We start from the raw sequence: 12703 nt of genomic DNA on the forward strand, positions 1-12703 counted from the left end.
TTGGGCAAAGCCAGAAGAAAAGAAACTACCCAACTACAGCCAAAGAGTTTCCTCGTATGCCTGTCCAGAAGATTCCGGTTCCTGAACTTAAGGAGGATGGAACACTAAGGTTTCCATGGGCTGCCAGAATGGACCCTACTACCAGAAACCTTTATCGAGCAGCCAAGCCAACCTTTCGGCTCGATGGAACTCCACAGGTCACAATTCCTTCTCAGGTACTTCGCTTAGGACCAGAAAATAAAAAAGAATACATCATTGGTCACTTTCATCGCTGTTCCCTTCCTCCTGGAGGCTTAATCCATGCGGTAGTGAATAAGTTATGGGGAAGAAGTTGTAGAATAGGTTGCCGTAAGCTAAGTGAATCTTCTTACATGTTTCACATACCTCATGATGCTACTCGACATTGGGTACTTCAAAGAGCTGTATGGCATGTTGATGATTGTTTGGTATTTGTTTCGCCTTGGAAACCAGTTGACTCTTTCAAAACCCCTGAAGTATCCACAATCCCAGTGTGGGTAATCCTTAAAAATGTTCCGGATAGTTGCTACTCCAGATTAGGTCTCAGCCATGTAGCATCTGGTCTTGGGGAGCCTATGCAAACGCATAAACCTCGACTTGATCCGACTTGTTTGGGTGAAGCAAAGTTGCTGGTCGAAGTAGAACTTGACAAACCTTTTCCAAAGCAAATAGCCTTAGACGACAAACAAGGTAATATTTTTTTGGTAGATGTTGAGTACACCTGGATTCCGAGTGTTTGTGGCAGATGTGGACACTTAGGACACAAAGAAAAAAGATGCTTACTTCCAGCTCCTCCCTCTATTGTGGAAACAAGTTCAAGACATGAGGACATGTCTGTTGAAGATCCACAAGGTGAAATGGAAAAGTTACGAGATCAGTCTACTGTTCCTTCAGATCAATTGGAGTTGCAGGTTAAAAATTCAGAGATGGATCAGGTCTCAGCGGAAGAAGCACAAGTTGAACTTTCTGTACAGACTTTGGAACCTACAATAGGAAGAGATACTGATCTACAATCACAAGTGAATGTAGAGCCACATGATTTCTCTACTCCAGCAAACGACCTCACTCACTCTAAGGTACATATAGCCAATGGCTCCAACTCTCACTTCATTTTATCACCATTAGCCGGCACACAGTCTGCTCCAACTCAAACTACTATTATGGAAGAAATTCCATCACCTGTTATTGTCTTCGAAAGCAACTTGGCTTCAACGGACAATTTATTGGTCTCTCCACAACATGGCAGCACCCTTGTCAATCAAATTGATCATAATGAGCAAGATGATGGAGATGGGTTTATGAGTGATGCTACGGCAAACCTCACCATGTCACGAGGTGGAAGGCTGATAAAACCACTTCAAAAATTTCAAGATATGGATTGGAAAACTGTGAGAGGAAGAGGTAAACGAGGTCGTCGAGGCCGCGGATACCACCTTCCATCTTCTTAGTAATTTCATCCTTCTCTTGTTTCACTAAGCTTAGTATCATAAGCTTTCTCTTTGTAAGCTAATGCTTTGTTGTTTATGAGGCTTGTCTCATCATACTTTCCCAAACTATATGGTTGTTAAACCATACAATGTATGTTCTTTTGTTTTAAATTTGAAAGCCTTTTTACAAAAAAAAAAACACTTCTTGTTTATTATCAAGACGGTGCTAAAGCCAGTGGGCCAGGGGTGGTGTCGGAAGCCTTGTCTTTTTCCTTCTTACAAACATTATCTCTGATCAATGGTCTTCTTGTAGCGACGTGTCTTATTCAAACCCATGAAGAAAGTTTCGTTTTTTCTTTGTGGGTTCCGTTTATTATCAGATTGCTCTGTTATCTGATTAGAAAAAAAAAAGCAATGGAGACGATGAAGATATCTTCATTCGATCGTGTCAGTGAGCTTAAAGCTTTCGACAACACCAAGACAGGTGTAAAAGGCCTCGTAGACGCCGGAGTTTCAGAGGTTCCACGCATATTCCATCACTCATCTCTCAAACCATCAAACCCTAAACCGCTTTCCTCTGACTTGCAACATCTCACAACGATCCCAACGTTTGATCTCGGTGGACGTGTCTTCGAGGACGAGACTAAGCGCAAGAACGTGATTCAAGGGATTAAAGAGGCATCAGAGTGTTAAGCTAGATGAGCTTCACACTTAAAACCAATTGGTGATTAATGGAGTGGCTCAACTATCTTATATAGTGCTAAGGATCCCTTCTAACTACCGATGTGGGACAACTATGTGTCTAATACGCCTCCTCGAGATGATGGCTCTCTGAGCATCAATCTCGGAATACTCGGGCAAAGATCGATGGGCCAACTTTGGGCCAGATCGATGTGGATCGGGTTGGATTGCGTGGATCGGGCTCTGATACCATGTTAAGCTAGATGAGCTTCACACTTAAAACCAATTGGTGATTAATGGAGTGGCTCAACTATCTTATATAGTGCTAAGGATCCCTTCTAACTACCGATGTGGGACAACTATGTGTCTAATACAGAGAAGTGGGGTTTCTTCCAGGTGATTAACCATGGAGTTCCCCTCGATCTTCTAGAAAAGATGAAAGATGGAGTTCGTGGGTTTCACGAGCAGCTACCAGAAGTGAGGAAACAATATTACGGGAGAGATTTCAGCAGAAGGTTTATGTATTTGAGTAACTTTGATCTTTTTAGCGCTCCAGCTGCTAACTGGAGAGACACTTTCTCTTGTACCATTGCTCCAGATCCTCCAGAACCAGAGGACTTACCAGAGATTTGTAGGTATGATGACTCCATTGCTTAACCTGCGTTGATATCATGACCGGTTCTAGGCACATCTATTTCGGTTTAGTTCTCAAATTTTAATAAGCTAGTATGTATATTTGGCATGCTGGTTTGGTTAGTTCGGGTTATTTGGTATTTGGTTAGTGTGAACCTTACTGAATTAACTCAAAAGTCAAAATAAAATTTGGTTTGATATTCAGTTAATTCAGTTTTCGAAAATCCTACCAAAAGTTTTGATTTCAGATAGATTTTGGTTTAAATTTATTGTTTTTTGGTCAATTTTATTTAGTTCGGTTAGTTTGGTTAGTTCGATTCTTTATGGTATAGTTTGGGTATAGATTCATTTTCTTAAAGAAAAAAAAAGCAAAATAACCGATTACCGGACTGGTCCCATACACTGATCATTTTTGAAAACCTGACGAATTCGAACTGAATTAATAGAAATTTTGGTTTGGTTCGGTTCATAATGTTAGGTCTAATACATATGTTGCATGGTCATCAAATCGTCAAAAACGAATTTAGTAAGATTAATTCAAAAATGTTTATGATCCCACAAATCTCCGATTCAGCCTTGTTTGATATTTTGTATCTATTTTATGTAATGAATTGTTTCAGGGATGTTATGTTGGAATACACAAAGCACGTGATGATTCTAGGAGAGTTTCTCTTTGAGCTTTTATCAGAAGCTCTAGGGTTAGACCCTAACCATTTGAATGAGATGGATTGCTCAAAGGGTTTGCTCATGCTTAACCATTACTACCCACCCTGTCCAGAGCCTGACCTAACTTTAGGCACAAGTCAGCATTCAGACAACTCTTTCCTTACAGTGCTTCTACCAGATCAAATCGAAGGTCTTCAAGTCAACCGTGAAGGGTATTGGTTTGATGTTCCTCATGTTCCTGGTGCACTCATTATCAACATCGGAGATCTTCTACAGGTTAGTTTGCACAATCATTGCCTTTTGCTCTATTTTGCCTTGTATAGAATGATCTGCCTCTTGGTTCAAAGGTTATTTTGTTTGTTTTCCTTTGGTGCAGCTTATAACAAATGACAAGTTCGTCAGTCTGGAGCATCGTGTATTGGCAAATAGATTCCCACAAGCTCGAGTCTCCATCGCGTGTTTCTTCACCACTGGTGTAAGACCGAATCCAAAAATGTACGGACCCATTAGAGAGCTTCTGTCTAAAGAAAACCCTCCAAAGTACAGAGAGACCACCATTAGAGAGTACACTGCTTACTACAATACCAAAGGACTTGATGGGACCTCTGCTTTACTCCATTTTAAAATATGAACTACAACTTTTCCACACACATTCAACATGGATGTATAAGTAATATATCTAGATTCGCAGATTCAATTATTCTGAGAACAATATCAAAAGTGTGATTAAGGAAGAGAACAGCCCAAGAGGTTAACAAACATATTACTGTTTATACTTTTTACCTTGAATCCTTTTTTAAATTATACAGATTTATACAAGAGAATTATGGTCCCCACCAAAGTGGAACAAGACTTGCACGTGTTAGCAGCCTATATTTCCGACATACGTGTCGGTTGTCTCATGGTGATGCCAAAATTTAAATTCTCTAGTGACTAGGACTCAAACCCTAGTAACTTTATCCTATTGGGCTTCGTTCTCAAATTAATCATCACAGGATCACGAGAGTCGGTTACACTTAAAAATCTTTATAAGCGCAGAAATAAAAGCATCTTCATTGGTCATGAATCATTAAGTGGTCTTACCATAGTATCCTGCATGAATTGTTTAGCAAAAGAACAATGAGCAACTGATCCAATGAGGAGGAAGAGAGCATGCCTTCTGCTCATGTCAAGAGCAATGAGTAACCTGACATCCAAACATTGTTTCTACAGTAGAGAAAATAATTAGGAAAGCAAAACTGATAAGTCAAGTCAAGAAGGGTGGCTCCCAAGAAAAAAATATCAAAAAAGTGTATAATCAATGATGTATCATTATCCAAAGTTTCTTACAACAGAGTTCTTAGAAAAATATAAGAAACCATTTGTACAAATAAGAATCCCTTTCGTTTTGATTTAATACTATTTCATTTTTTAAATATCAATTTTTATATTTGATATATATTTGAAATTTTTTCCCTAATATAGTTTTTAATTAAATTCTTTATATAATATAATTCAACAGTTTTGCATTTTTAACTAAAAAATTAAGAAACTGTTCAAATATTTTAAGAAACATTTTCTTAACACTTTTAGTTAAAAATTGAAAAACAGTTTCATATATTTCCATAAAAACTCCATCATAAGAAATTCTTGATAATGATGCTTCAAGGGACTGATATTCTCTCTAATGACTTATTGTTTGACTAGACTGAGGTAAAGCCAGTGGGCCCGAGAGTATTGACTATTGTCCCAAGCCGTTTGTCTTCTTCCTTCTTTCAAGCCACTGGTCTTATCCCCAAACCCATGAAGCAAGTTTCGTTTTTACTTTGTGGTTTACTTTTATTACCAGATTCTTCTGCTATCTGATAAACAGAAAAAGCAGAGGAGAGGATGAAGCTTGCTTCATTCGATCGTGTCAGTGAGCTTAAAGCTTTCGACGACACCAAGACAGGTGTAAAAGGACTCGTAGAAGCAGGAGTCTCAAAGGTTCCACGCATATTCCATCACTCATCTCTCAAACTATCAAACCCAAAACCACTTTCTTCTGACTTGCAACATCTCACAACGATCCCAACGTTTGATCTCGGTGGACGTGTCTTCGAGGAGGACGAGACTAAGCGCAAGAACGTGATTCAAGGGATTAAAGAGGCATCAGAGAAGTGGGGGTTCTTCCAGGTGATTAACCATGGAGTTCCTCTCGATCTTCTCGAGAAGATGAAAGATGGAGTTCGTGGGTTTCATGAGCAGTCACCAGAAGTGAGGAGACAGTATTACGGGAGAGATTTCAGTAGAAAGTTTCGGTATTTAAGTAACTTCGATCTCTTCAGCTCCCCAGCTGCTAACTGGAGAGATACTTTCTCTTGTACCATAGCTCCAGATCCTCCAGAACCAGAGGACTTGCCAGAGATTTGTAGGTATGATGATGGTTCTCAAGAATTATACATAGATTTCATTAGCCCTGCAGATTCGGTTTATTCACTTTATATAATTAGGGTAGGGTATTTTTCGGGTTCGGATAGTTCGGCCACAATCCAACTAAAGTAAGCTGAAAAATCAGTTTGGTTTGGATTTGGTTTATTTTGGTTTCTAGTTTTATTTCCAAATAACCAATTCTTTTTTGTTTCGGTTCGATTTTGGTATAATTTTCTAAAAACTCTAATAAATTATGGTTAGTTTGGTTAAATTAAGTTATTTTTAGTTAGTTTCATTAATTCAATTCGGTAATTTTGGCTAATATTAATAATTTGGTTATGTTTATGAAAATCAAAAAACAAACCGAACCAAACAAAATAAATATATTTCAAACTGTACCCAAACTGAAAACAAAAAAAAAAATTGGTTTGGTTCGGTTCGCTGGCTCAGACAAAATTGCAGACTAAGTTCAGGGGCAGAGGTAGATGGGGAGTGGGGTCAGTTGCCCCCATGATTATTTTTAGTTAGTGTAATTTTGTATAGAATTTCAATAATGCCCTGATGAAAATTTGAACCTGTAAATATATTACTAGTGTTTTTATAGTTTTGTCTTGGGTAAAAACTACTCTTGGGAAAACGTGCTATTTCCTCACAAGAAGTATCGTATTCTTGGGAAAACGCGCTATTTTCCCACGAGAAGTACCGTATTCTTTCAGATGTCCTTGAAACAAAAATTTGAAACATATTTCTCCATGAAACTATAGTATAACTCTTATATCTCCCCGAAATAAAAGTTCGAAAACCATAACCAAGTTAAATTACTCGGTTTAAACCTATAAACTAAAACTATTCTGGTTAATTAAACCAGTTTTAGACCAATAACGATCCAATTAAGAACCAATTATAGCAATCAAACCAGAAATTATAAACCATGAACCGACAAAATAACCACTTACATACGAAGTACTCAGCCTTAAGTGAAAGGGTTAATGAAATTGTCAGCTCATGGTTTATAATTTCTGGTTTGATTTTGTAATCGGTTATCGTTATTGGTTTAAAACTGTTTAATTAACCAAAACGGTTTTAATTTATAGGTTTAAACCGAGTAATTTAATTTTATGGGGTTATGGCTTTCGAACTTTAATTCGGAGTAATATAAGAGTTATGCATAGTTTCAAGGAGAAATAGGTTTCGAATTTTTATTTCAGGAACATCTAGGATGAAGTCATAGTTTGAGAAACATATGTGAAGATACAATACTTCTCGTGAGGAAATAACACGTTTTCCCACTATTCTTAGATTCGTCACTGCCTAAGTTGCATGGTCCCCAATTTATAAAGACAAAGTAGTAAGATCAACTCAAAAATGATTTTAAGACTATAAACCTCCGATTCAACCTTGTATGATATGTTATATCTAATTCATGCAATGAATTGTCGCAGAGATGTTATGTTGGAATACACAAAGCAAGTGATGACTCTAGGAGAGTTTCTCTTTGAGATTTTATCTGAAGCTCTAGGGTTAGACCCTAACCATCTGAATGAGATGGATTGCTCAAAGGGAATGCTCATGCTTAACCATTACTATCCACCATGCCCAGAGCCTGACTTAACTTTAGGCGCAACTCAGCATTCCGACAGCTCTTTCCTTACAGTGCTTCTTCCAGATCAGATTGAAGGGCTTCAAGTCAACCGTGAAGGGTACTGGTACGATGTTCCTCATGTTCCCAGTGCACTCATTATCAACATCGGAGATCTTCTACAGGTTAGTTTGCACAATCAATGCCTTTTGCTCTCTTTTGCATTGTACAAATGATTTTTCTCTTGGCTCAAATATATATATTTTTGTTATGTTTGTTTGATGCAGCTTATAACAAACGACAAGTTCATCAGTTTGGAACATCGTGTATTGGCAAACAAAGCCACAAGAGCTCGAGTCTCGGTCGCATGTTTCTTCACCACCGGTGTGAGACCGAATCCTAGATTGTACGGACCCATAAGAGAGCTTGTGTCTGAAGAAAACCCTCCAAAGTACAGAGAGACCACCATTAGAGAATATGCTGCCTATGTCAATGCTAAAGGTCTGGACGGAACCTCTGCTTTGCTCCATTTTAAAATATGAACATAGTGAGCTATTACTTTCTCAAAACATATTTGACATGAAACTATATGTAATAAGAGAATTCTCGAGAAATTTCATAAACATCTCTAGTTATACTTTTAAAAATCTTGTGAAGTTCCATTAAAGCTGGAAACAAGAGTATCTTCACTGCTCATGAGTCATGGTACGCATATGTAGGCATGCCGGGCCCGGTTCGGTTAGTTTGGGTTTTCCAATTTGTTTGAAACTCGGCTAGGTTTATTTTTCGGTTAGTTTAGGTTTTACAGATCGGTTTGTTTGAAACTCGGTTGGTTTATTTCTCGGTTAGTTTGGTTTCAAAAATTTATACCGAATTTAACTGAAGTTTATTAATTCGGTTTACATTGCTTAAAATTTCAAAAAAAAAAAAAATTGGCCAAGTTTGATTATTTTGATTCAGATTTTAGTTAGTTATATTTGAAGTTTTAGTTAAAAGTGGTAGAGTTTGGTTAATTTTAGCCAAACTGAACCAAAAACTGAATATTTTGGTTTGGTTCGGCATTAATAACCGCAGGCCTAGATATGTATGTAATACTGTTCAGTAAAAAAAAAAGCCAACGTAACGTGGTGTTGCATGCCAACTAACTTTCTGATCCTCATCCTGTGTGAGGTAAGAAGTACGTAACAACACATTCCACTTTGAAATCTCAACGCATTTTCTTAGGTTATTGTTGTTCACTGTTACTTGTAATGCAAGATATCTGTAAAGATCTGCTTCTGAGTTCTTTGAACATTATTTATGACGACTCTGACGTGGAACAAGAACAAAACGTATCTGCCACGTGTCACATCGCAAGACCTCAACAACCTTATCAGGACATCAACAGAGAGATCCTGTAATATCCAAAACCAGCCAATCATCTTCACTCTTGATATCATACCTCCATGCATTATCACAGTACTCCACAAACAATCCTCAAAAAAGAAAACACTTCCATCATAAACCAGAGAGAGAGAGAAAGAATAAGAGAAAGAGAGATAAAATGGCGTACAGCGCGTGTTTCCTACACCAGAGCGCACTAGCCTCCTCAGCCGCACGATCATCGTCTCCCAACTCATCCCAGCGCCACTTGTCACTCTCCAGACCCGTTCAGATAGTCTGTAAAGCACAACAGCACCATCAAGAGGATAACTCCGCTGTCTCTCGCCGTCTAGCTCTCACACTCTTGATCGGCGCCGCCGCCGTTGGTTCCAAAGTATCACCCGCTGATGCAGCCTACGGTGAAGCTGGTGCGTAGAAAAAAACAAAAGATCATCTCATTTTTTTCAAACCATTCAATGGGTAAAGAATCTTGTAAAACGAACTGTTGCGTGTGTGTTCTTTCTTTTTTTCTTGGTTTTGCAGCAAATGTGTTTGGGAAGCCAAAGAAGAACACAGACTTCACGGCATACAGTGGAGATGGATTCATTGTGCAGGTGCCAGCTAAATGGAACCCAAGCAGAGAGGTAGAGTATCCAGGACAAGTCCTTAGGTACGAAGACAACTTTGACGCCACTAGCAATCTCAATGTCATGGTCACTCCTACTGACAAGAAGTCCATCACTGACTACGGTTCCCCTGAAGAGTTCCTCTCTCAGGTCTTTACTCCATCACATCTGACAGAGATTCTTAAGTTAATAAAAAAAAAACAAACGAATTGTGAGACTTAATGTTGTTTTGGGTCTTTTGGTAGGTCAACTATCTCCTAGGTAAACAAGCTTACTTTGGTGAGACTGCCTCTGAGGTAAAGCATAGAACATGAGAATCAATCACCAATGATAATAGTAGAATCTGATTGTTACCTTTTGTGCATTTGGATTATTGAGTGTCTTGTGAATCTGATGTAACCTTGCAGGGAGGTTTTGACAACAATGCAGTGGCGACAGCAAACATTCTGGACACAAACATTCAGGACGTTGGTGGGAAGCCATACTATTACTTGTCAGTGTTGACAAGAACAGCAGATGGAGACGAAGGTGGTAAGCATCAGCTGATCACAGCCACCGTGAATGGAGGGAAGCTATATATCTGCAAAGCGCAAGCTGGAGACAAGAGGTGGTTCAAGGGAGCCAATAAGTTTGTTGAGAAAGCAGCCACTTCTTTCAGTGTTGCTTAAATTGAAAAGCAACACAACAGAAGAGTCCTCTGTTTTTCTTTTGAAACTAAGCTTTTGAGAACTATCTAGATAATGATGCTACCTAGGAAGCTTCACCTGTGTACCTGTGATAACAGAACTCATTTGCAATAATGATATTATTAATTAATAGTCAAAAGTCTTTGTTATCTGTCTCAGTCACCAAAATGGAAACTCTTATAAACTTTGACATGATCTCTCCTCTTCTAGCACAACAAAACTGTGTGCAAAATCAATCATCCAACAAATGAAACATAATATCATCTTTTATAGTAAAGTTTCAAATGAAAGAAAAAGTTTCAAGATTCTGGTGCTGGTGCTGGAGAGGGAGGAGCTGGAGCTGCAAGTTTGAGGAGCGGCTGCAGAGCTTTCACAACTATGCTCATATTTGGTCTAAACTCAGATTCATATTGCACACACAATGCTGCCACTGCTGCTAGCTGCATTTAGCACAACAAATTTTTGTTAACTTTTGGATTACATAAGTTTGTGTAATTCATATCAATCCTTGAGGCATGAAGAAAGAGAGGTACCTTAGCAACTGCTTTCGGAGGGTAATCAGCTTTTAGCTTTGGATCAATGCATTGTTTGACTTGATCTTCACTGAGTCTTGGTGTCGCCTGAGCATATGTAGCCAATAACATCAGATTTTACAGAAAATGAAATGGTCCATATTTGGAGAACAGAGTATACTCACCCAAGTTACAAGACTTTGTTGACCACGAGGCATGGTGTGGTCCACAGGTTTCCTCCCTGTCAGAAGTTCTAGAAGAACAACCCCGAAACTGTACACATCACTCTTCTGAGTCAACTGTCCAGTCATTGCATATCTGCAAATATTCAGACATATTAGCTTTGCTGCTTATCAGACATTTATATACAAGAAACATTACTCTGGAGCATGATAACCAAAAGTTCCCAAGACTCTTGTCGAGTGAAGACGAGCAGCGTTATCAGGAGCTTGGTTCGAGAGATTGAAATCAGCAATCTTTGCTTTGTAGTCTTCGAAAAGAAGAATGTTACTGGATCTTATGTCTCTGTGGATTACAGGAGGCTGTGACTTCTCATGAAGGTATTCCAAACCCCTAGCTGCCTCCACAGCTATTTTCACCCTTGTTGTCCAGTCAAGCGTTGGACCTGGCTGTGCCCCTTGAACTCCTTTCCTACCTGTAATCAGTTTACATGGACAGGCATGTTATTTTAGCTAGAGAAGTGAGCAGAGGGAATCTCAAAGTCATTCTCACCATGTAAGATGTCATGCAAGGATCCCATTGTTGCGAACTCATATGCAAGGACTCGGAGGTTTCCATCAACACAGAAACCAAGCAGTTGAACGAGATTCTCATGCTTCAGTCTAGACACCATGGAAACCTGATTAAAGAGCAAAAAAGTATTTAATATAACAAATCAAAAGACGATGTAATCAAGAATGGAGAGCTGAACCTGACTGAGGAACTCGGGATCTGATTCAGATTCAGGTGCGACATCAAGTTTCTTGAGAGCAACCGGTACACCATCGTTCAGCGTGGCATAATAGACTCTTCCGTAAGATCCTTCGCCAATCAGAGCCTTTGATCCGAAATTGTCAGTCATTTCCTTGACCTCATCCAGAGACAAGGGAGGAACCTGGACGGGAAGAGCTTCCTCGTGCTTCACAACAGCTGCTGGTTTTGGATTCTTATGATTCGCTGCTACACACACATGAAAGACACTCGTTAAAATGTTCAAAAAAAAGCATTCGATCAAATAGTCATTGGTGGGAGGCATACCATCATCGGATTGCTGGTGAGAAGATTTCAAGTGTTCCTCTTCATTGGAGTCTTGAATCTGACATGTACAACAGATCCACTTCCGCATCCTTTTGGACCCTAAAAAGGAGATCAAGTAACTGAATAAGGAGATATGAGCAGAGAACATGAACCCAAAAAAAACAGAGACCAAAGTAACAACCTTTATGGAAATTTTGATTGAGCATATATATATATATATATATATATATACTCGGATTAAAAAAAAAGACTGTAATTTCCAAATTCTTATCAAAATCAAAAACTTTCAATCAAGAACATGATCCAACAATATTTGTTAAAATCCTAACATGCAAACCTCTCCTCTTTGCCGCCAGACACGGCCACAGATATAATAATCAAAAGATGCCAACTTTACCATCCATCCATCACACTCAACATTTATTATACAAGTGAGAACTAGAGACTATACCGATTGTTATACAAAATCCAATTTTCAGACAAGACAAATAAGAAGAGAAGACGTTACCCACTCTAATATCCACCTGGGTTCGTCGCGTACGATCGTCGCCTCCTCTGCGGGGGATTGCTTGATGGAGACGAATGAGAAAGAAAGAAAGAAAGGAAGAGAGATTAAGGGAATATAATGTGCAAAAAGCAAAAGTTAACAGCTTTGGCGTTTCTTTTGGTATTTCTATCTAATTCTTTCTTTGGCAGTTTGCAAACTTTTAATTAACACTCCTCTCTTTCTTTCTTCTTTAGTTGTTTCTAATCTTCCTCTTATTAATTTTAAATTCTTTTTTACTTAACCCAATTTCCAGATATGTAAAGCTTATCTCCACCAAATAATCAAAGCTAGGCTGACCAACCACAAAATAACAACTAA

The 12703-nt window shown here is 38.7% G+C and overlaps 4 protein-coding genes across 10 annotated transcripts; 3 read left to right on the forward strand and 1 right to left on the reverse strand.

Moving 5' to 3' along the window:
- Window positions 1-1753: 1753 nt before the first annotated feature.
- On the forward strand, window positions 1754-4186 carry LOC108863083 (1-aminocyclopropane-1-carboxylate oxidase homolog 3-like). Its single transcript, XM_056986206.1, has 4 exons — window positions 1754-2127; window positions 2500-2761; window positions 3380-3701; window positions 3802-4186. The coding sequence occupies exons 1-4, from the start codon at window positions 1860-1862 to the stop codon at window positions 4054-4056; spliced, it is 1107 nt and encodes a 368-aa protein (XP_056842186.1). The 5' UTR covers window positions 1754-1859; the 3' UTR covers window positions 4057-4186.
- A 904-nt stretch (window positions 4187-5090) lies between these two features.
- Window positions 5091-8089, forward strand: LOC108863082 (1-aminocyclopropane-1-carboxylate oxidase homolog 3). 2 transcript variants are annotated; one of them, XM_057010497.1, is made up of 3 exons: window positions 5091-5818; window positions 7259-7580; window positions 7709-7798. In XM_057010497.1, exons 1-3 carry the CDS (start codon window positions 5295-5297, stop codon window positions 7796-7798), a joined length of 936 nt encoding a protein of 311 aa, XP_056866477.1. In that variant the 5' UTR covers window positions 5091-5294. The 2 variants fall into 2 exon arrangements, with proteins under 2 accessions (XP_056866477.1, XP_018492892.1); XM_018637390.2 differs by having other exon boundaries at window positions 5104-5818; window positions 7683-8089.
- Window positions 8090-8853: 764 nt separating this feature from the next.
- LOC108863514 (oxygen-evolving enhancer protein 2, chloroplastic) lies at window positions 8854-10218 on the forward strand. Its single transcript, XM_018637965.2, has 4 exons — window positions 8854-9185; window positions 9301-9533; window positions 9629-9679; window positions 9791-10218. The coding sequence occupies exons 1-4, from the start codon at window positions 8939-8941 to the stop codon at window positions 10049-10051; spliced, it is 792 nt and encodes a 263-aa protein (XP_018493467.1). The 5' UTR covers window positions 8854-8938; the 3' UTR covers window positions 10052-10218.
- LOC108824528 (PTI1-like tyrosine-protein kinase 1) lies at window positions 10171-12541 on the reverse strand. Of its 6 annotated transcripts, none has more exons than XM_057010500.1 (8): window positions 12363-12541; window positions 11839-11937; window positions 11513-11760; window positions 11314-11440; window positions 10963-11236; window positions 10767-10899; window positions 10603-10689; window positions 10171-10509 (listed from the first exon to the last, which is right to left on the reverse strand). In XM_057010500.1, the coding sequence occupies exons 2-8, from the start codon at window positions 11924-11926 to the stop codon at window positions 10369-10371; spliced, it is 1098 nt and encodes a 365-aa protein (XP_056866480.1). In that variant the 5' UTR covers window positions 11927-11937; window positions 12363-12541; the 3' UTR covers window positions 10171-10368. The 6 variants fall into 6 exon arrangements, with proteins under 6 accessions (XP_056866480.1, XP_056866478.1, XP_056866479.1 ...); XM_057010498.1 differs by having other exon boundaries at window positions 12351-12541; XM_057010499.1 differs by having other exon boundaries at window positions 12347-12541.
- Window positions 12542-12703: the final 162 nt, after the last annotated feature.

The sequence above is a fragment of the Raphanus sativus genome, chromosome 5 (genome assembly GCF_000801105.2).
Source record: "Raphanus sativus cultivar WK10039 chromosome 5, ASM80110v3, whole genome shotgun sequence".
Taxonomy (NCBI): Eukaryota; Viridiplantae; Streptophyta; class Magnoliopsida; order Brassicales; family Brassicaceae; genus Raphanus; species Raphanus sativus.

Coding starts and splice junctions, on each gene's coding strand:
- LOC108863083 (XM_056986206.1), top strand. CDS start 1,860: ATGGAGACGATGAAGATATCTTCATTCGATCGTGTCAGTGAGCTTAAA. Junction 2,762..3,379: donor GACTTACCAGAGATTTGTAG/GTATGATGACTC, acceptor GAATTGTTTCAG/GGATGTTATGTTGGAATACA. Junction 3,702..3,801: donor ACATCGGAGATCTTCTACAG/GTTAGTTTGCAC, acceptor CCTTTGGTGCAG/CTTATAACAAATGACAAGTT.
- LOC108863082 (XM_018637390.2), top strand. CDS start 5,295: ATGAAGCTTGCTTCATTCGATCGTGTCAGTGAGCTTAAAGCTTTCGAC. Junction 5,819..7,258: donor GACTTGCCAGAGATTTGTAG/GTATGATGATGG, acceptor GAATTGTCGCAG/AGATGTTATGTTGGAATACA. Junction 7,581..7,682: donor ACATCGGAGATCTTCTACAG/GTTAGTTTGCAC, acceptor TGTTTGATGCAG/CTTATAACAAACGACAAGTT.
- LOC108863514 (XM_018637965.2), top strand. CDS start 8,939: ATGGCGTACAGCGCGTGTTTCCTACACCAGAGCGCACTAGCCTCCTCA. Junction 9,186..9,300: donor TGCAGCCTACGGTGAAGCTG/GTGCGTAGAAAA, acceptor TTGGTTTTGCAG/CAAATGTGTTTGGGAAGCCA. Junction 9,534..9,628: donor CTGAAGAGTTCCTCTCTCAG/GTCTTTACTCCA, acceptor GTCTTTTGGTAG/GTCAACTATCTCCTAGGTAA.
- LOC108824528 (XM_057010500.1), bottom strand. CDS start 11,926: ATGCGGAAGTGGATCTGTTGTACATGTCAGATTCAAGACTCCAATGAA. Junction 11,761..11,838: donor TCACCAGCAATCCGATGATG/GTATGCCTCCCA, acceptor ATGTGTGTGTAG/CAGCGAATCATAAGAATCCA. Junction 11,441..11,512: donor ATCCCGAGTTCCTCAGTCAG/GTTCAGCTCTCC, acceptor CTCTTTAATCAG/GTTTCCATGGTGTCTAGACT.